The sequence below is a fragment of the Triturus cristatus genome, chromosome 4_1, assembly GCF_964204655.1.
Source record: "Triturus cristatus chromosome 4_1, aTriCri1.1, whole genome shotgun sequence".
Taxonomy (NCBI): domain Eukaryota; kingdom Metazoa; phylum Chordata; class Amphibia; order Caudata; family Salamandridae; genus Triturus; species Triturus cristatus.
The window spans coordinates 857256440-857277406 of record NC_140585.1 but is presented as its reverse complement, the minus strand read 5'-3'; the positions used below and the strand labels follow the sequence as shown (position 1 = coordinate 857277406).

At 48.1% G+C, this 20967-nt stretch overlaps 1 protein-coding gene across 5 annotated transcripts in view; it reads right to left on the bottom strand.

The window, feature by feature from the left end:
* IL15RA (interleukin 15 receptor subunit alpha) overlaps nucleotides 1-20967 on the bottom strand; it is a 529028-nt gene that overhangs the window by 295415 nt on the left and 212646 nt on the right. The window contains exon 1 of one of the 5 annotated variants that reach the window (XM_085653559.1): nucleotides 3250-3374. The exons of the other annotated variants lie outside the window; for them this stretch is intronic. Coding sequence (XP_085509685.1) covers nucleotides 3250-3259 — 10 coding nt within the window. The 5' untranslated portion in view covers nucleotides 3260-3374. Of the gene's footprint in view, nucleotides 1-3249; nucleotides 3375-20967 lie in introns of those variants that run through there. 5 annotated transcript variants of the gene reach the window in all.

The following is a 20967-nucleotide window of genomic DNA, read 5'->3' as shown; positions in this document are numbered from 1 at the left end:
AGGTCATAAGTGCCTCTTTGTACGGTTCGGAACTGTGGGGTTTTACTAACTTGAAACAATTAACATTGGCAGAAAACAAGTTTATACGCTGTTTAGTTGGGGTTCCCCAAAGTACCCCCACCGTTCCGCTTGCATACGATCTTGGCAGGAAAAAAATAGAGGATTTAGCATGGTTACGTCCCCTACTTTACTGGAAACGGATTATGACAACTCCCGAATTAGCCCACTATGCTACTGCCCTGAAGGATATCAGCAGGGCAGATCGTTTCCATTCCATTCTATGGCTGAAGGAAATTAGGGGTTTGTTAACAAAGTTGGAACTAGACCACCTATGGGTCGACCCAAATGGTTCAAGCTTCCCATCTAAGTCAACTTTGAAAAAAATGTACTGGGATATGATTTTGATGTCTGCCCATAGTTTTGGTTCAAATGCTAGGCTAACGGACCGCTTTCTTGACATTAAACCCCTACCATCTTGTGAGGCTTATTGGGATATCATAGAAAGGCTCTCTGATAGAAAACTGTATTTCCAGTTCAGAATTGGGACTCTTCCTGTAAGCGCGTTCACCCATAAATGGCCTTCTACTCAGGACATCAAGTGTCACTGTTGTAAAGATCTGACTGAGGATATAGGCCATCTGTTGTTCGTATGTCCCCTGTACACTAGCCCTCGTCGCAAGTGGCTAAAACCAGTGTGTATAAATCTGGGGACACGTAGGTACACAGAGGCTTTAAGAATACTTGAATCAGACTGTACACCCTGTATGGCAATTGCTGTCGCAAAAGTTTTAGGGTGGGCCTGGATTATACGCACCCGCACTTCAAAGCCTCCAGAAGATAGCCAATGAACTTTATGACATTGAATAATGTATGATTAATTTTTAAAATTATGTTTTTTTCTGAATTGTTTTAATTCATTGTTGTTTAATTTTTTTTAATCTTTGTAATCGACAGCACCATGGTTTAATGAGTTAAAAAAAAATGAATTCCATTTTGCAGTATTTATAGTGTTGTGTTAGGATGTATACTTGCTTTTATGACATGCCGTCGAATAAAGCTTTGAAATTTGATTTTTTAGTCAGTACACATAACACACTTGAGCAGGAATGTCTCTGTAACAATTTGAATATTCGTTAACAGTTGTATTTTTTCTACTTTCAACTGACCAAGGGTATGGTCTGCAGCCATGGGGCATGACCCCAATTGTACATCCCCAGACAGTGCAACCAGGCACATATCAAGGCCAGTAATGGGGTAGAATTAACATTCGGTGTACTGAAGTCCAAGTTCCGATGCCTGTGTGGAAATGTGCCTTTTTAAGGGGCACACCGGAGCAGGGGTCACCCTTCTCTGTCCACAGGTCCTTAGACTAATAAAGTAGAGATTGGCACTGAAGCTGGAATTAAAAATAACAAGTTTATTCACTCATGAGTGAGACCACGTCCATAGAACACCCTCAAGTGTTCCAGGAGGTAGTGGCTTGAATACACAGACCATGGTTCTTATATATTGTGTTTTCTGCACTGGTAAGCATGTAGGTACAAATAGAAGGTACAAGCATACACAAGAATAGTTACAGCCAGACATGGGCAGATGAGTAATCACTTAGTCAGCAAAGTGGGAGTGGGAACAGAACTGCTTACATCAGTAGGATATGATAGACAGTTACATTCTCAAACAGGTGCATTCTAGAAGCTACAGGCATTTCTGAGCTCAAACATTGCTTGAGTTTAGAATAGAAGGAGTTAACTAAAGCTGATGACTCGAGCAGAATAGAAAGGCAGGCAACAGTGAAGACGACAGAATCACAAGGCTAACAAAAAGGATGCTGCAAACAAGACTGCTTCAGCTCACGCTAACAGCAATTATTTCCGATTTCCACACCTGGAAATGTTAGGGAGAAGATTGCTAAGCCCGCCTCCTATGGTGTGCAAAATTATGCCGTATGTGCCATCCTCCACAGCATATTTGTGAGAACTAATGTCCTGTGGGGCTTTCGAGATCAAAGAAACTGAGCCAATGGAGGAAGTGGAGGAGGATGATGAAGGAGAGATCCATCACACAATGGCTGGTTGATGGCGACACGACCACATTGTGGCAAATTTCTTTTCATCTATTATATGACCTGATGGACAAATTGTCTGAAATGTTCAACATGAGAATAAAGGTTTGAACAAATTCACTGTGTTGCTTTTTATGTTGCAGTCAATGTAAACATCAAGTCACTCACATCTTCTCTACTAGAAGTAGGCCTCAACATGTTACAATCATGTTGTCAGGACCATTGAGCAACATGGGCCATGGCTTAAAATAATAATCAACCAACGCAGCAATGCAATGTGATGCAGTGTACTATATTAAAGAGACAGGCCAGGCTTGCCACATATCCACATACAAATAGACCATTCCTGTCCTCATGCACTTGAACAGTGCAGTGCTGCACAGCTAGCAGCCTTTCTGTGTTCTGCAGCAGCAAAGTGTGCATCAGTTGGTACTTAGTGAGTGTTGGAACACAAACCACCCAACATGTCCATACGTGAGGCAAACTCCTCATTGTGTCTCACCAATGCGGTAGCATGCAGAATGGCAGCACTTTGCAGCAACAAATGTTGTTGCAAATATCTTCAAAGATCATGCGTGACAGTTGTCATGGACATAGGCCAAGTATCATGTGAACATGTAGAAATGTCATTTGTAAAGAAGGCATACATGTATCTGTGGCAATACTCCAAATACTAATTGTGACACAATTCCTGGCCAGATTGTCATATATAGGCCACAGTTAACAAAATAAAAGAATTCCATACATTGCAAGACAATGGGATGAGGTTAAAAGGCCTGTAGCACATCACTATGAACAGATGACCTTGCAACATGTGGCATTACCCAGGTATGAAAAAAATATGAGAGGGGCCCCACGTGCCAAAGGGACAGGGCTTAACAAAACTGAACAAGAATAAATATTCCCCTTGGTGATTTGATAATGAAAAACCTCATACATTCATACTTCACACATGTCACAACCCAACAGATCTATAATTGTAGTGCCACAAATATTCAAATGATGAGAAAATAGATCTTTATTTAAAATTTAATTTTTAGAAAATTATAGTGTGCAGTTAGTAAATCATGAGTTCAAACATTGCCCCACACATAAGAACCATTTTATGACATTTATCTAATATTATACATGATTATAAGAAAGTCAAAAGAACAAGCAGATTCCAATACAAGGAATATGCTACTTACCAGTATGCATCTGTTCTTGGCATGTAGAGCTGCAGAGCCACACACTTAGGATAAGATCGCCATCTGGTGTTGGGCTCGGATGATTGCAGGTTGTTGTTGTCTTCGGAAGAAGCCTTTTGGTCACGAGATAGGTGACTCCTCCTCTGGACAACAGTGCGCATGGGCATCCACTCCATCCTCAGATTGTTTTTCGCCATGATGGGAAATGATGGAATGTATAAGAATAAAGAACAAGCATTTACAATGCAATAGGTCTCGCATTGACGCGAGTTTGAGCTATTGGCATTGCAAATAACAATGCCTTTTATTTTTGTTTTCTTTTTAAAAACCTAAATAAAAGGCATTGTAATTTACAATGCCAATAGCTTAAACTCACGTAACTGCGAGACCTATTGCATTGCAAATGCTTGTTTCAGTAGGCAGGGGCTGTCCCAGCCCTGGTACAGTGTGACAGCTAATTAACAGACACAGATTTTCTTCCCCACCCCTTCTCCTTAGGAGCTGAGGGAAGCACTGTTAATGTGCTGTAGAGACACTGAAAATGTTATGTGGGGAGGCCATTGTGCACTCTGCAGGTGAGCAATGTAATTAACTTGGCCCAGCAGGGTGGCAAAATGCCTGGGCTATAATCCTGAGCTGAGCCAGAGAAATATGAAATTCTGGAGGACCCATAAGATGTACATATATCTTCTGGGGACTTGCATATTTGAACTGGGCGCACTCTTTTGACCCCATTTGATATCTTGCTGGACTTTGTAGGCCAAAGGGAAACAAATCTACACTGTAAGGCACAATTCCCCCTATGTGTATAATAAAGTGTAACTGCAGATGGAACAGTAAACCATACTGACTTTACCTATGAGTGCCAGTCAAGTGCCCCTTACACTAGCCGTGTTGCAGCAGCCTTATCTTAAAAGGCGAACACTGGCGGGAAACACGCACAGTCCATTTACTGTGTGATTACAGTGGGTTAGACACAAGTAGTGTGATTCACCCACAGTAAAAAGTCCAAAACTGGGTTATCACAAGCATTTACAATGCAATGGTCTCGCCTTTTGCATAAGTTTGAGCTATTGGTATTGTAAATGACAAACTTTTTTATTTATGGGTTGGTTTTGAAAACAGATAAATAAATGGCATAGTCATTTACAATGCCAATTGCTTTAGCTCTCGCAAAGGCGAGACCGATTGCATTTATACACACACACACACACACCGAGCCCCACACACACAATCCTTTGGTGAATATGTAGTGTTGGAAGGGGTCCACAGGAGGCACAGCGGCGGGGAAACGAGTGGGACAGAGGGCAAAAGGGAAAAAAACGAGTGGCACAGAAGGCAGAAGGGCACAGAAAAACGAGAGGAACAGAGGTCAGAAGGGCACAAAAAAACGAGTGGAACAGAGGGCACAAACAACGAGAGGAGAAGAGGGCAGAAAGGCACAAAAAAAAGAGGGAAACGAGTGGAACAGAGGACAGAAAGGCACAAAAAAAGAGTGGAAAACGAGTGGCACAGAGGGCAGAACGGCACAAAAACGAGTGGCACAGAGGGCAGAAGGGCACAAAAGACGAGAGGAGCAGAGGGCAGAAAGGCACAAAAAAACGAGTGGAACAGAGGGCAGAAGGGCACAAAAACGAGAAAAGCAGAGGACAGAAAGGCACAAAAAAAAGAGGTAAAAACGAGTGGCACAGAGGGCAGAAAGGCACAAAAACGAGTGGCACAGAGGGCAGAAGGGCACAAAAACGAGAGGAGCAGAGGGCAGGAAGGAACAAAAAAAGAGGGAAAACGAGTGGAACAGAGGACAGAAATGCACAAAAAAAGAGGGGAAAACGAGTGGCACAGAGGGTTGAAAGGCACAAAAACGAGTGGCACAGAGGGCAGAAGGGCACAAAAGAGCCACACACCGAGCCACACACACACAATCCTTTGGTGAATATGTAGTGTTGGAAGGGGTCCACAACGGCGGGGAAACAGTGGGACAGAGGGCAAAAGGGGCACACAAGGGGGAAAAAACGAGGGGCACAAAAAAACGAGAGGAACAGAGGGCAGAAAGGCACAAAACACGAGGGAAAAACGAGTGGCACAGAGGGCAGAAGGGCACAAAAAAACGAGTGGAACAGAGGGCAGAAAAAACGAGAGGAGCAGAGGGCAGAAAGGCACAAAACAAGAGGGAAACGAGTGGAACAGAGGACAGAAAGGCACAAAAAAAAGAGGGAACAAGCATTTACAATGCAATGGTCTCGGCATTGTAAAAGTTAGAGCTATTGGCATTGCTCATGACACTCTCAAATGCGAGACCTCGTTCGTCCTCATCGAGTTGTAGCGTAATCACAGTGGTTCATAATGTGAACAGCAGTGACAACTTTAATCATTGGACGTAAGGAACGAAGTTGCATAAACCCCAACAAGTGTAAAGACATTAACGTTTGCCTACATTGACCCAAACCAAACGCAACCCGTTCTAATTTTGCGGCGGGCTAATACATGGAACCAGCAGCACTTTCACATTTTTTTGTTACTTAATAGGCTCCGGTACCACTGCACCTGCTGGACCACCGATAGCTACACACGTGAACGACTTACAACGTGAAGACACATTGTGCAGGCTTATCAATACTGCCTCCAAAAAGTCAAAAGGAGACCCACACGATTAAATTTAAAATGGACTGCCACTGCACTACTTAAGATGTGACATCCAGGGTATATCGGTGCACATTTTGAGACAACTTCCAAACAATTGAAAAAAATAGCACAAAAGAAAGACTTCCCAAATGTTTTGGGCGCTTATGTAAGATCTGCCAAGATGCAACTAAAACGTCAAAGCCTCATTAAACACAAACCGTCCGCAGCGAATACTACTTTTTACTTTCTAGAGGGCTGATCTGTAGGGATTCGAACCTTCAAACTTCTAGTCCGAAGTCGGACGCCTTACCCATTAGCCCATAAAATCACCGTGAAAGGTATTGCCGCTAAGAAGCCCCGATCTGTAGGGATTCGATCCTTCAAACTTCTAGTCCGAAGTCGGACGCCTTACCCATTAGCCCATGAAATCACTGTGAGAGGTATTGGATCGCTTTACATGAGCACCAGCCATCTTACACGGGGACACCTTCATTTGTTGGGTGGGGGGGGGGATTCAGTGATATGCCCAGATTCACCGGAAAACTGAGAGGACACCAAGGCACGATCCTGGTTATCCCAGCTCAAAGCCGGCAGCTCGACCGTAAGACCAAGTGCAGTGCCTGACTAACAGGATGTGGACGCGACCTCGAGGCTCGAACCCTGGTTCCTGCACCAGAGGCGGCAGCGTAGCCGACGGACCGCTTACACCCCCTAAAGTATCAAAGCCTCGAGTCCAAACCGTCCATTCTTTGTCACGATAACGTGTATTTACACAGCGCTTCTGCCGTTTCGAAGCTCTGTACCCCATTTTCCAAATTTTTTACTATTATTCACTTCAATAATACTCAGTTTACTGTCCTTGAAAGACTAGAACGCGGAGTTCAGAGGGCGGGACTCGAACCTGTGGATCCGGCTGCCAGCAGCACTAAACCTTGCGTCAATGTGCTAAACGCCCCCCCCTAGTCATGGCAAATCTTTTTTAGGGGGCCTAAAAGTTAAGGCCACAGCTTGCATCTGTTCCTCCGACTCCTGCGCCCTCCGCACCAATGGCGCCCACTTAGCATTCCGCTCGGGGAGACTCCTTTACGATCGGTGCATTCGGAATTAGGGGATGCTGGTGCACTTTAAGGAGTAATAGGAGCCAGCTTTAGTAAAGTACTTGTCCTAACTTTTTATTTTTTTATTTTATTTATATAGCGCGAACTCGCCCGAAGATATTGGAGTGCTTTACATGCGCGCCGGTTACGTTGCGCATTCAGGCATGAGGGGGGGTTAAGTGATTTACCCAGGATCACAAGATCTGGACGCGACCCCGAGTGTCGAACTCTGGTTTCCCGCACCAAGGTCTAGCCGACGGACCGCATCCGCTCCCCCGCTGCTTAAGCCCTTACCCTGCCACTGCTCTCGGCGCCAAGAACCTCCTCGTCTTCGCCTGGGGAGCTGGGGGTCGCTACTGCGTCTCTCGACCTCGGTCCATCACGTCCTGCCATGCTCCAGCGTGGGCCGCGCAGTCCTCCGACTCCCTGCACCTCTCTCATGGATTCCTTGTCATTTCCTGGCTTGGGGTCCTTTTTCACTGTTTCCTGGGTCCCGGTGGAGAGGGCAGTCGCGGCTGGAAGTCATGGCGGCAGCGAGAGCAGTGTCGCGGCTGGAAGTCATGGCGGCAGCAAGAGCAGTGTCGCGGCTGGAAGTCATGGCGGCAGCGAGAGCAGGGGGAGAGGACGCCATTAACACCGCAGCCTTTCTCCGAGGTGAAGCAGAAATGCCTCGGAGAAAGGCAGCAGCGTTTTCGGATTCGGGGGCGTGTTAAACACGCCCAGAGAAAGAATCGAAAAAAACACGCCCCCGAATCGCAAAAGGACGGGGCCTGTTCGGAGAGACAAACCTCTTCTCCAATGGCTGCCCAGTATTCAAGAGGCCAGCCAATGGAGAAGAGGAGAGAAGAGGGGCGGGTTCAAGCCCCTCTTCTCCAAGTCATTAAATCTCGCGAGAGAGACTGCGCAAGCGCAGCCTTCGCTAGCCGAGACCTAAAAACGAGTGGAACAGAGGGCAGAAAGGCACAAAAACGAGTGGCGCAGAAGGGCACAAAAGACGAGAGGAGCAAAGGGCAGAAAGGCACAAATAACCTGCCTCGGTGAGGAATCTAGCTGGGCGTGCGGGGGATGGTCTTCTCGTTCTCCGGATGAAGCTGAAGCGCCAGTTACAGGACATGCAGCCGGACCCCTACTCCGCCGCCCTGTAGAAAACAGCGCGTGCAAGAGATAGATGCCATGAGCGAAAGACTCGCCACGGCGTGCGCGCAACACTCACCCAGTCTGTCTGTGCGCGTGCACCCGCCCTGTCTCCTTCTTCCCAGTTCTCAGCAAGGTATCTAGCTGGGGTTATATACAAAACCCTAAACTGTGGCTACTCTAGTGGTGGGCAAAGTCCCCTTCTACAATACGCCCCCTTGAACAGTGGGGAAATGCCAAGCTGAGACATACAGAAAAGCCATCAGCATAGATATGGGAAATACAATGTCAGAAAACACATGCGTTGAACCTACTGGAAAGCAAAGGGTAAGGCAAGTGATCAGGTGTGGTGGCTGCCTGGCAGGGGTGGAGGCAGCATAAGCTGTGTTTTTCCATATTAGGTTTAAGTTACTATAAGAACCCCCTCATTAACCAGAAACACTACCCACACCCAGTGCATTTACTCCCACTTTCACGCACCGCACCTTCATTGTATTTGCCCTTCAACCAGGTACATATGAAAAAGAAACCCTGATGCAGGGCCTGCGGGTGGCGGGCGATTCATTATACCAAGTTTAATTAACCAGTGCACTGCTACCAGCAGTGAAGGTGAGGGGTCCACCTGCACGCAGCGTTAAAACGAGGAACACAGTCAGGTTTTTTTTTTTCAATGGAAGCCTAAATATAGCGGCGCAGCGCTGCATCTCCTTGGTGACCGGCGGCTCCTCACCTCATCGCGGCCGCTGCTGGGAGTCCGGTCGGGGGTGGTGGGTCCTCTGGAGTCTGACCCATGGTGTTGGGGGTCCCGGTCGCCGCGCCGCTACCAGGCGGGGGCAGCCCCGGGCCATTAACCGGCTGCAGGGGTGGCGGAGTGCGGGACACCTGCATGCAGCTGTGTCCCGGTGGGCTGGGGCTCGCGCTCCTCGGGCTCTCGTGTCCTGCCCCCGCGGCGGCCTCCTATTCCTGCCACCGGCTCTCCGGCTCCTGCTCGCTCTCCTCTCGGGCTCCGTGGGATGGAGAGGAGGAGCGGGGCGCGCACAGCCAAAGGGATGGAGAGTGGGAAAGGGGGGCGCGCAGACGGTCCCCGGGGACGGGCTGACAACACGGCGTGCGTGCAACAGTCACCCAGTCTGTGCGCGTGCACCCGCCCTGTCTCCCTAATGAACGCACTTGGAAGGCAAGGCATCACAACACTCTGCGCGTGCCCCGGTCTGTCTCCCTTGAGAGGCATCTCAGCGACTATAGATCTCGCCTGAGCGAAGCAGCGCGCTAACGCCAGGCTCGACCTAAAACAAGGGCCCGCCTTACCAATCCGACATTGCCAGACAGGAAGTGACGAGGCAGCTAGACAGGAAGTGACGAGGCAGCAGGTCAGGACTCCCACCACGTGACTTCACCTGGCAGAGGAGAACGCCAAGCTGTCTAGAGTGATCACTTCCAGCTTAGATCAGACGCTGTACTGGCCGATGGCGCTCGTTCACAAGTGTTGTCCATCAGTGCTTCCAATGGCAATCTTCCCTGCAGATGTTGCGCTTCTTGCCAGCGATCAGTCTATGCTCTTCATTTCCATGGGACCTGGGAGCCAATCGCTTCTGATACACTTGCTTCCGACGCCATCTAACGAAGAGATGGGTACACTGTGCACAGTTAAAGGATGCCAAGTGCCAGAGGGCACAGACATAAAGCCCATACGCTGCCACCCCTGCGAGCCCCACTGCAGGGTAACCTGTGAGTGAGTGTGGGTCAGGGGTAGAGTCCAACAGACATGTCGGAAGGGAGAAGCCACCGTTTCTATCAAGAAGGTAAGAGAACTGCTACAGTGAGCCTGGTGTGTGCGCGCGCGTGTGTCTGTGTGTGCGTCTGCGCAAGCGCGTCTCAGAAGCGCGTCCACAGACCCCGACCCCAATCGCTATCGCTGCGCGTGCCCCGGTCTGTCTCCCTTGAGAGGCATCTCGGCGACAATCGGTCTCGAGAGCAAGACCTAAAAAGGATGTCCATGTGTAATGTCTAATTAAGACAACGCTGGAACAGATACAGGTCCCGGGGAGGTGGGTGGGCGTGTGTGGCTCTGCAGCTCTACATGCCAAGAACAGATGCATACTGGTAAGTAGCATATTCCGTTTGAGGCATATGAGCTGCAGATCACACACTTAGGATAGAATATATAGCAGTGTCTCCCCTAGCGGTGGTCACCTGTATCTGTTGCAGCAGTTTGGAATAAAGTTTTTAGGACAGCTTGACCTACGGAAGCTTGTTGTTTGGATTGCACATCAACACAGTAATGTTTAGTGAAGGTGTGTGTGGTAGACCATGTGGCTGCTTTGCAAATATCTTCTAAGGGAATGTTCCCTAAGAATGCCATGGAAGCCCCTATTTTGCGTGTGGAGTGCGCTCTAGGGGGAACTGTAAGAGTGCGTTTAGCTTTTTGGTAACATATTTGGATACATTTAACTATCCACCTGGCTATACCTGATTTTGAAATGGGGTTGCCTTTATGTGGTGGAGAGAAAGCAACAAACAGTTGTTTGGTTTTTCGAAAAGGTTTGGTTCTGTCGATTTAATAAAGCAAGGCTCTTTTAACATCTAAGGTATGAAGAGCTCTCTCAGCTATTGAGTCTGGATTTGGGAAGAAGACTGGCAGCTCGACTGATTGTTTAAGATGGAAAGGGGAAATGACTTTTGGTAAGAATTTTGGGTTTGTTCTAAGAACCACTTTGTTACGATGTAGTTGTAGGAATGGTTCTTGAATAGTTAAAGCCTGTATCTCACTTACCCTTCGCAGGGATGTGATTGCAATAAGGAAAGCCACTTTCCATGTAAGGAATTGCAGTTCGCATTTATGCATAGGTTCAAATCGGGGGCCCATGAGCCTAGTTAGAACAATATTTAGATTCCCCACTGGAGAAGGGGGTAATCTGGGAGGAATAATCCTTTTAAGACCTTCCATGAAGGCTTTGATCGCTGGCACTTTAAATAGTGACAAGTGTTGTCGATTTTGTAAGTAGGCTGATAACGCCACTAGGTGTAGACGTATGGATGAATACGCTAAATTGCATCTTTGCAAGTGTAGTAAATAGCAAATGATGTTTTGGATGGAAGCATCCAGTGGACGTATATTATTGGTAGTGCAGTAAATGGCAAATCTTTACCATTCTGCAGCATAACATGCCCTAGTAGTAGGTCTTCTAGCTTCTTTTATAATATTCATACAGTCTGGTGGTAGATTGAGGTAACCGAACTCTAAGACTTCAGGAGCCAGATCGCCAAGTTCAGTTGTTGTGGATCTGGGTGTCTGATTTCTCCATGGTTCTGGGTTAATAAGGCCGGGGAAAGGCGCAGTTTTTGATGTGGAACTAGCAAAAGTTCCAGAAGTGTCGGGAACCAGGGTTGACGTGCCCAAGTGGGAGCTACTAGTATCAGTTTTAGAGACTGTTGTTTGAGCTTGCGTACCATAAATGGAATGAGTGGGAGAGGCGCAAAAGCGTACGCAAATCTGCCTGACCAGTTCATCCATATTGCATTGCCCTTCGACTGTGGGTATGGAAACCTGGCGGCGAAGGTTGGGCATTTTGCGTTTTCGTGTGTGGTGAACAGGTCTATGTCTGGTTGGCCCCATTTTTGGAAGAATGGGAGTAGGACTTTGGGGTGTAATTCCCATTCGTGGAATTGTTGGGTCTGTCGACTTAGGAGATCGGCAATCTGGTTGTGAACCCCTGGAAGGTGTTCCGCTAGCAGGTAGATGTTTTGGGGAATTGCCCATCTCCAAATGTTCTGTGCGAGTTGGGACAGTTGGAGAGAATGTGTCCCCCCCCTGTTTTTGTATGTAATACATGGTTGTCATTTTATTTTATTTATTTATTTTATTTATGGTATTTGTAGAGCGCGACACTCATCCCAAGGGATATCACGGCGCTAAGACCAGATGAAAACAGCTCACGGTTAGAAAGGGTTTTTAATGATAGAAAGGAAACAGGTAAGTCTTAAGCTTTTTTCGAAACAACAGATAGTTGGTTGTATGTCTGAGATCGTTGGGCAGCTCGTTCCATCTCTTGGCCGCTAGGTAAGAGAAAGAGCGGCCGCCCGTTCTTACTTTATATATGCGTTTAGTCCTAGCCAAAGCTGAATTAGTGGAACGTAGGTTCCTGGTAGGAACATAAAATTCCATTCTATCCTGGAGTATGGTAGGACCCGTCCTATACAGGGCTCTATGGGCGTGACAGAGCAGCTTGAAGGCAGCCCTCTGGCGCACAGGGAGCCAGTGAAGGCTTCTCAGGCATTCCGATGCCGAGTCTAATTTGCCCTTATCACAGATCAATTTGGCGGCTGCATTTTGCAGTACTTGTAGGCGAGAGAAGAGGTGTTCGTTCATCCCCACAAATAATGCATTCCCGTAGTCAAGACGGCTGACCAATAGGGCTTGGGTAACTGAGCGTCTACAGTTCAGTGGTATCCATGGGAATAGTCTCGCTAGGAGCTTCAAGATGGCGAAGCCTTTGCCACAAAGAGATTGTACATGGTCTTTCATGTTGTCTGTGCGAATGAGGACAATTTTGTTCCTTAGATGGAATTGAAAAGATTTCAGTGCTAGGAACACCGCTAGAAGTTCTAGGTGATTGATATGGAGCAGTTTTTGTTGAGTGGTCCATTTGCCCTGAGTGGTGTGTTGTAGGAGATGGGCTCCCCACCCTGTGAGAGATGCGTCGGTTGTCAGCACTACTTGTGGAAGAGGCTCTAAGAACGGTCGCCCTTTGGACAGGTTGATGGTGTTCCACCATTTCAGTGAGCGAAGTGAGCGACTGTCCACCAACACCAGATCGGTAAGTTGTCCGTGAGCCTGGTTCCACTGTTGTGCTAGACATTCTTGCAAGGGACGCATTTGAAGTCGTGCGTGAGGCACAATGGAGATGCATGACGCCATCATGCCTAATAGTTGCATAAACACTCTTGCTGGGAGAGAGTGTTGAGTTTGAAATTTTAAGAGGAGGTTTTGTATGTTGGCTATCCTGGCTGTGCTGGGATAAGCAATGGCCTTGGAGGTATTTATGGTGGCTCCCAGATATTGATGTATGTGGGAGGGTTGCAGTTGAGATTTGGGATAGTTGATGGTAAATCCCAAGTTGTGTAAGGTTTGAATAGTGTGGTGAGTGTGGAGAACGCATTTGTCGAAAGAATTGGCTTTTATGAGCCAATCGTCGAGATATGGGAAGACATGGATTTGTTGTCTCCTGAGATGCGCTGCTACTACTGCTAGGCATTTGGTGAATACCCTGGGTGCAGTTGTTACTCCGAATGGGAGGACCGTAAACTGATAGTGTTGTCCGTCTACCACAAATCTTAGGTACTTCCTGTGAGCAGGATGCATGGGGATGTGAAAGTATGCATCCTTGAGGTCTAATGTGGCAAGGAAATCGTCTTGTTGAAGTAGTGGGAGCACTTGTTGAAGAGTGATCATATGGAAGTGATCTGAGTGTATATACTGATTTAGGAGTCTGAGGTCGAGTATGGGCCTTAACGTCCCGTCCTTTTTGGGGATTAGGAAGTATAGAGAATATACTCCTGTACCCTGATGTTGGAGTGGAACTGGTTCTATTGCGTGTTTTTGAAGCAAGGACCGAATTTCTTGTTTGAGGAGTGTAAGATGGTGTGGTGACATTGGACGGTGTTTGGGTGGTATGTGTGGGGGGGTGTTTGTGAGTTCGAGGCAGTAACCAAACTGGATAATTTGTCTTACCCACTTGTCTGTTGTAATGGAATTCCAGACAGGTAGGAACTGTTGGAGTCTTCCCCCGACTGGAGTGGAATGGTCTGGGGGAAGTGGAGGCAAGTCACTGTTTAGTGGCTGGAGAGGTACGGGTGTTGGTATTGCCCCGACCTCGGCCCTTGGTGTTGCTTCCCCTATATACTCCTCTAAAATATCCTCTGTTGGGGGATGTTTGCGCGGAGGTTTTGAAAGTGGAGGAGGTGTCTGTTCCAGTATTTTTGGAGGCTCCCCTATTGAAGGAGCGTCGAAGGGAGCCTCGTGGTTGTGGAGACTGTAATGCTCCCATTGATTTAGTCTCGTTATCTTTTTTCATCTTTTCAAGTGCAGTATCTACTGCGGGTCCAAAAAGTTGCTCTTGGTTGAATGGTTGGCCAAGTATTGTTGTTTGTACTTCTGGCTTAAAGCCTGAAAAACGTAGCCATGCATGGCGTCTTAGAAGTATGCTTGTGTTGACCGCCCTAGAAGCAGTGTCCGCGGCGTCTAGTACACATTTAATTGATGCGTTAGATATGAGTTTTCCCTCTTGTATGAGGTCATTAGCCTGGGATTTGTACTGATCTGGTAGGTGTTGTAAAAGATCTTCTAACTGATCATAATGAGCCCTATCATATCGGGCTAATAGGGCTTGTGTGTTGGCAATACGCCAATGGTTAGCAGCTTGTGCTGCAACTCTTTTGCCCGAGGCCTCTAATAGCTTGGACTCTTTGTCTGGGGGCGGTGTGTCTCCTGTTGTTTGGGAGTTAGCCCGCTTTCTTGCGTTTGAAACTACTAAAGAGTCTAGAGGGAGCTGTGCTTTAATATAAGCGGGATCTTGTGGGGCAGGTCTATATATTTTTTTTTCAATTCGAGGGTTAAGAACCCTAGCTCTGACGGGGTCTTTAAAAACCTCTGTGGCGTGTTTTATGACTCCCTTAATCATGGGCAAGATTTGAACTGATTTTTGAAACTGTTCGAATGTGTCTAAAAGAAAGTCTTCTTTGGGTTTATCTGAATGCATTGTGACGCCATGGAAAAGCGCTGCCCTGTTTATCAGCTGCCCAAACCCTAGGTGGTCATCTGGAGGTGAGGATTTTGAGGGGTATGTAGTAGGATCAGGAATATCAGGTAGAGGGTAAGCACAGTCGTCTAAGGGTACCGTATCCGGAAGTGTGAAAGGATCATTAGGATCATTAAGGTCATCCGGATCACCCCCTCCCCCTAAGACATCATCATCATCCTGTGGAGGTGGTGTATGTGAAGGAGATGGTAGAGGAAAAGGAGGTGGGAGCAGGTTGGGTGGGGTGACAGGTGGTATAGGAGAGGAAGGACGAATGGCTGAGGTGGCTGAGTCCTTCTTCTTTATGGGAGCTGGAGAAGGTGTTGTGTCCAGCTTCCTTTTCTTGTATGGCACAGCGGTGACATGTCCAGTTTTTGGATTGATATAAATCCTTTTTTGCGTTGGATCAGGGTGAAAAAGTTCTTCATTGTCCGCAAGTGGCTTTGGTGTCGATTTTTTCGGTTCCGATCTATGTTTTGGATGATCGGTAGTGTCTTTTTGGACTTTAGACAGTCGTTTTGGTACCGATGATGGTTTCGGTGCCAATGATGATTTGGGTGCCGAAGAACTTTTCGGTGCCGGTGGAGATTTCGGTGCCGAAGAACGTTTCGGTGTCGCTGGAGATTTCGGTGACGAGAAGGAATCTTTAAGCTTGAGAGCTTTAGATGCCGGTTTGTCAATAGGCCTCGATGGTTTCGGTATCGAGGGTATCGGAGCCTGCTTCGGTGCCGAGAGGTCTTGAGTCTTCGGTGCCGAAGGTACTGTGGGTACTATAACATGTGGTTTGCTCGAGCCCGAGCCACCTGTAGGCTTATATTTCTTCGGAGCCGAGCCCGAGGGCGGGGCTTCTGAAGTCAGTTTACGGTCGCGACTGGGGCCAGCTGGCGGAGTCTTGACCAATGCCTTTTTTGGGGGGGTTGGGGTAGGGGCACTGGTACTCACGCGTTGCCCCGGAGTGATGGGGTCATCGGAGTCATCCGCTTTGGATATAATTTGGAGTTCCTCGTAATCTTCTTCCGGGACATCGGGCCCTGATCAAAGATGTCCTCTGGTTCTGGAGCCGGTCTGGCCATGATATGGCGTCGAGCTCTTCGGTCCCGGATGGTTTTCTTGGATCGGAATGTGGCGCAGGCTGGACAGCTGGATTCGTTGTGTTCCAGCGAGAGGCACAGGTTGCAGACCTCGTGGTGGTCACTGTGGGGGAACTTTGCTCCACATTGGGGGCATTTTTTAAAAGGTGTCCTTTCCATGAGCCGTATCCGGAACCGGTCCGATTGAATTTCGACGTCGAGTTGAAGTATGTAAAGGTTTTTCGCTTCGAAAGCTTGGTTTTTAGAAGTTTTCAGCCAGAGTGGAAAAGTTCATCCGAACCCAATGGCGGAAAAAAACAATCTGAGGATGGAGTGGATGCCCATGCGCACTGTTGTCCAGAGGAGGAGTCACCTATCTCGTGACCAAAAGGCTTCTTCCGAAGACAACAACAACCTGCAATCATCCGAGCCCAACACCAGATGGCAATCTTATCCTAAGTGTGTGATCTGCAGCTCATATGCCTCGAACATATAGCTTCAATGGTTAATACAGTCCCATAAAATGTGTTGTAAATCAAACACAAGTCACATCATATATTTCCTATCATGTCCCTGTGGATTAGAATATGTTGGAGAAACGGGGCGCAATTTACGGTTACGCCTCACTGAACATAAATCAGCTCTCAAAATTGGCAAAATTAATGCACCATTAGTCGAGCACTTCACACAGGCTAAGCATTGCCGCCTAGAATTCCGGTGGTTCATCTTAGAAAAAGTTTAAAGAAACAAACGTGGAGGTAATCTGGAAGAAAAGAGAAAATTAAGGGAACAAGGGTATATTTTGCTTCTTAATACTGTCAAAAAGAGGCTCAATACAAGAGAAGAATGGACTAAATTGTTCTAGAAATATCAAGCCTTGGGCAGTTTCAGCACTAGGGGCCTCATGTAGGTAGCTAAATACCGGTCGGTAACGGCCGAAATTCGGTAAATATCCCGTTACCGACCGGTATTTAGCTATTTGGGATGTAGGAGGCATAATTCAGGAATCGGTAAATTACCGAATCGGTAAAATACCGAATCGGTAAATACCGAATCCTGAATGTAGGGAGCACTCTAAAGAGTGCAAATTAGAATTAAGAATTCGTTATTTACCACCAAATACAGGTTGGTGATAAATAACGAATACCTTGCAAAACGCAATATTTTGCAGATGTAAGAGTGCCATGTGGCAGACATACATGCCCTTAGGGCATGTATGTGCGCCACATGTGCACACATGCAAGAATCAGGGGTGCAACAGGGTGTCAATGTGACACCCTGCCACCCTTGTATATGCTCCCCCCATTACCGAATCGGTATTTACCGAATCGGTAATGGTGACTGGCTTCCCATTGATTCCTATGGGCCTCCAGGCCCATAGGAATCAATGGGAAGGTATGCACCATTACCGAATCGGTAAATACCGATTCATATTTACTGAATTTTTACGATTCGGTAAAATTTACCGAATCATTACCTACATCACATTTACCGATTCATAAATACCGAATCGGTAAAATTCGGTATTTATGAATCGGTAAATGTGTTGCTACCTACATATGGCCCCAAGTGACAAACACCAGGGGGATTTTTTGTATGAAGAGGATGCAGGTCCTATGTCATAAAACCTTTTTTTTCCACAGTTAATAGAAAAATAGTTGTGGAATAACATTTAGTTCCTGTCATCCCCATTATTCCCTACATGATATAAAAATTTAGGGAAGTGATGTCATTTATATGACGAGTATTAACAAAGTGTATAATACGGTAGGATCATTATGATCTTGATATACGAGAATGTTATTGTATAATATCCAACACATAGATTGTTGCTGTTTTCTAACAGCAATGAAGAGGTTTAACAATTATGGAAACTCTATAGTGAACTAGAATGCCCTTTTACAGCTGGTTGCCTCATTTGGTATATCTGATGTATCATTTTGAGCATCGTCATATGATATAAGTAGGTAGTTGACCCTTGCTTTTTTTGTGGGGAAAACACAAAAAATATATTTTTTAAAGATATTCTTTACATGTCGTTTTTTTTTTTTTAATTGATTTTTAACGTATTTGTTTTTTACATATTTGAAATAAAAAGGTGTGTGAACGCCATTAGGAGAGATAGACATTTTATATTATCTTGTACTCCACTACAAGATTGCTGCCTCCTTCTCTTGGTACAAGTGTTAGAGTTCACTTAGCACGAAGTAGCAAGATACAGGAAGTAGTCATGACCTGGCACATGCTCGTCACTCAGACGGGTATGTAAACTGGTTTCCCGTCTATGCAAGCTGAATTTAAAATAAGAAGCCAGGACGGTTGTACGCCGGCAGTCAAGCGAACACGGAGGTAAAGATTTAAGAAAACTATATTAGCCTGCTATTTCTGTCCTATGTGACGAGTAGTAACTGTCATGATCGCATGGACAGAACGGAGCGGAACACGATCCGAGGGAGATGCACGCGGGAACTACAGCTCCCGTCAGGCGTAGCGGTTCCGAGTAACCCCACGTGATCGGGAGCGCGGCAGGTTTAAAGCCGGAACTACGCCGGGAGGCGGCGCCAATGATTCGCTTCCGAAATCAGATGCAGACCAACGGCCCTTGACCCGCTTCCTAGAACTCTGCCGAGTGTTCATATCCACGAACGACCCGGATCACCAGAACTACTGACCCACGCTTCCCGAAGCAAAGAACAGCTTGTGTTCCTAGTCCTGCGCTCTCCACCTCCAGAAACGCCCTCCTCTCCACGGGCGCTCCCCGGTCACCAAAGGTGAGAGCATTGTCCCTATCCTGTGTCCAATCGGACCTCGGAGGTTCCGGACCCTGCTCCGGTTTGCTCCGCATCAGACGGAGGGGTAACGAGTGCCCTCCGTTTACCTGCGGGAGTGTTGGAAACCTCAACCCACAGCAAGAAGCACCCCCTCTGGACCGCTAACCCGGCGCTCCTCGACCCCAAGGATTCCTGGGTCTTGAGTGGAAGCGCCGCCAGTGGTTAGAGGGGGCTACAACCCGCCTTGTTTTCCTTGCCAGGCATACTCCATCCAGGCGCTCCTCGACCCCTCGGATTCCCGGGTCTTGAGTAGTAGCGCCTACGAAGGGACTCGAAAAACGCATTAGGGTCCCTCACGGCCTGAGCGCCGGTACGAGGGCGGAGCCACACCCCCGTCCCTCGAAACCGAGAACCAGACCAGAGCTCTGAATCCAGCTACGCCCAACCAGGGGAGAGATACAACAAGGCAGGTAACCCAAGGGAATCCGGTGGGGAGATCTAGTGCCTCTGGGAGAGAAGGAGTGGCATCTAAATCTTCTCTCCTTGTCTTCTTTCAGGTGTCTATCCCTGCTGCCTCTTCCCGTCCCTCGCCCACCTGTCTCCCGAGCCCGAGGGTCATTCACACAATCCGGGCTGGGGACGGATGGGAGGGGGAACCCTATATAACATCAGCGTCATCCCGAGGAGAGGACCAAGTGAGCGCCACGACAGAATCATTGGCCCACGGATTTTCCTCCTCCTGATAACGCTGAGATAGAGATGGCCTCGTTAGACGACGTGGTCGCCGCTCTGGCCTTAGTCCAGGTGGAGTTGGCCTCGTCTCGGGAGGAAACGGCGGCGTTGCATGCCCGCTTTGACCGCCTTCAGAGAAACCCCTTTGATGCGGGAAACACGCACCCTTCACCCACGCCCCAAGTGGTAGTAGAGATGCCAGCACACGTGCCCTTGGCTCCCCCTGTGCGTTATCACGGGGAGATACAGAAGGTGCAAGTGTTCTTGACCCAGGTACTTCTGCACTTTCAATGCAAGCCTAAACTTTTCCTAACCAGGGTAGCCTTCCTCATCTCCTACCTGGCCGGAGACGCAGCACAATGGGCTGTTCCAATAGTCCGGAGGGATGACGCCCTCTTGTATGACTGGGACACCTTTCGGATGGAGTTCGAAAGGACCATTGATCGCCGGGCAGACACCTACTCCGCCGACGGCGACCTCCTTGACCTCCGGCAAGGCAACACCGGGTTCCTCTGCTACGTCAACAGCTTTCGACGCCTGGTGGCCGAAACAGACTGGCCTGAAGCCAAGCAGGCAGCGATCTTCTACCGAGGGCTTACGGAAGAACTGAAGGACGTGATCGCCCAAATCGACCCCCAACCCCGCACCTGCGTGGCCATGATCGAATTGGCCTCCCGCTTGGAATATCGGCTGAGGGAACGAAAAGGGGACCACAGGCGCAGGGAAAAACCCCTTGCATCGTACGACAATCCCCGTACCTCCGACCCCGTAGCGACTCGCCCCGAGCCCATGGACATAGGGACAGTGAGAGCGTCCCTGACCCTCAGCGAGCGAGATCATCGTCGCAAGCAGGGCCTCTGCCTCTATTGTGGCAAGAAAGGCCACTTCCTCCGTGAATGTCCCGTACGCCCCAAGACCGGACGCCTTCGCCCCAACCAAGCGGCCACCCCTACCAACGACGAAACGCCGGGAAACCCAAAGGCTTGAAGGTTCAGGAGGGGACCACTTCAAGCCGCCTGATGATCCCTTCTACGGAATCCGACGTCACCAACGAGCCTAACCACTTTTTTGTATCCTTGTACGTGGAGGTGAACCACGTTCCCCGGTTTGTTCGCGCTATGGTCGACTCCGGAGCCACCGGTTGCTTCATCGACAGAACCGAAGCCGAAAGGCTGGAAATACCGCGGCTGCTCAAGGACCAACCTGAACTTGTTTATGCGGTGGACGGTAAAGAGCTGGACGCAGGTCCCATCACACACCAAACCCCTCCTCTATGGGTCACGATAGGGGAAGACCACGGCGAGTGGCTCTCCTGCAATGTCATACACGCTCCACGCTGCAACCTCATCTTGGGGCTGCCCTGGTTGAGAACGCATGAACCCCTAATAACGTAGGCAACCAACTCGATACGGTTCAACTCCGCCTTCTGTCACCGACAGTGCAAGACGTCGAGAGGGCGCCCGGAACCCGACGTCACACCCCCACAACGAGTGGC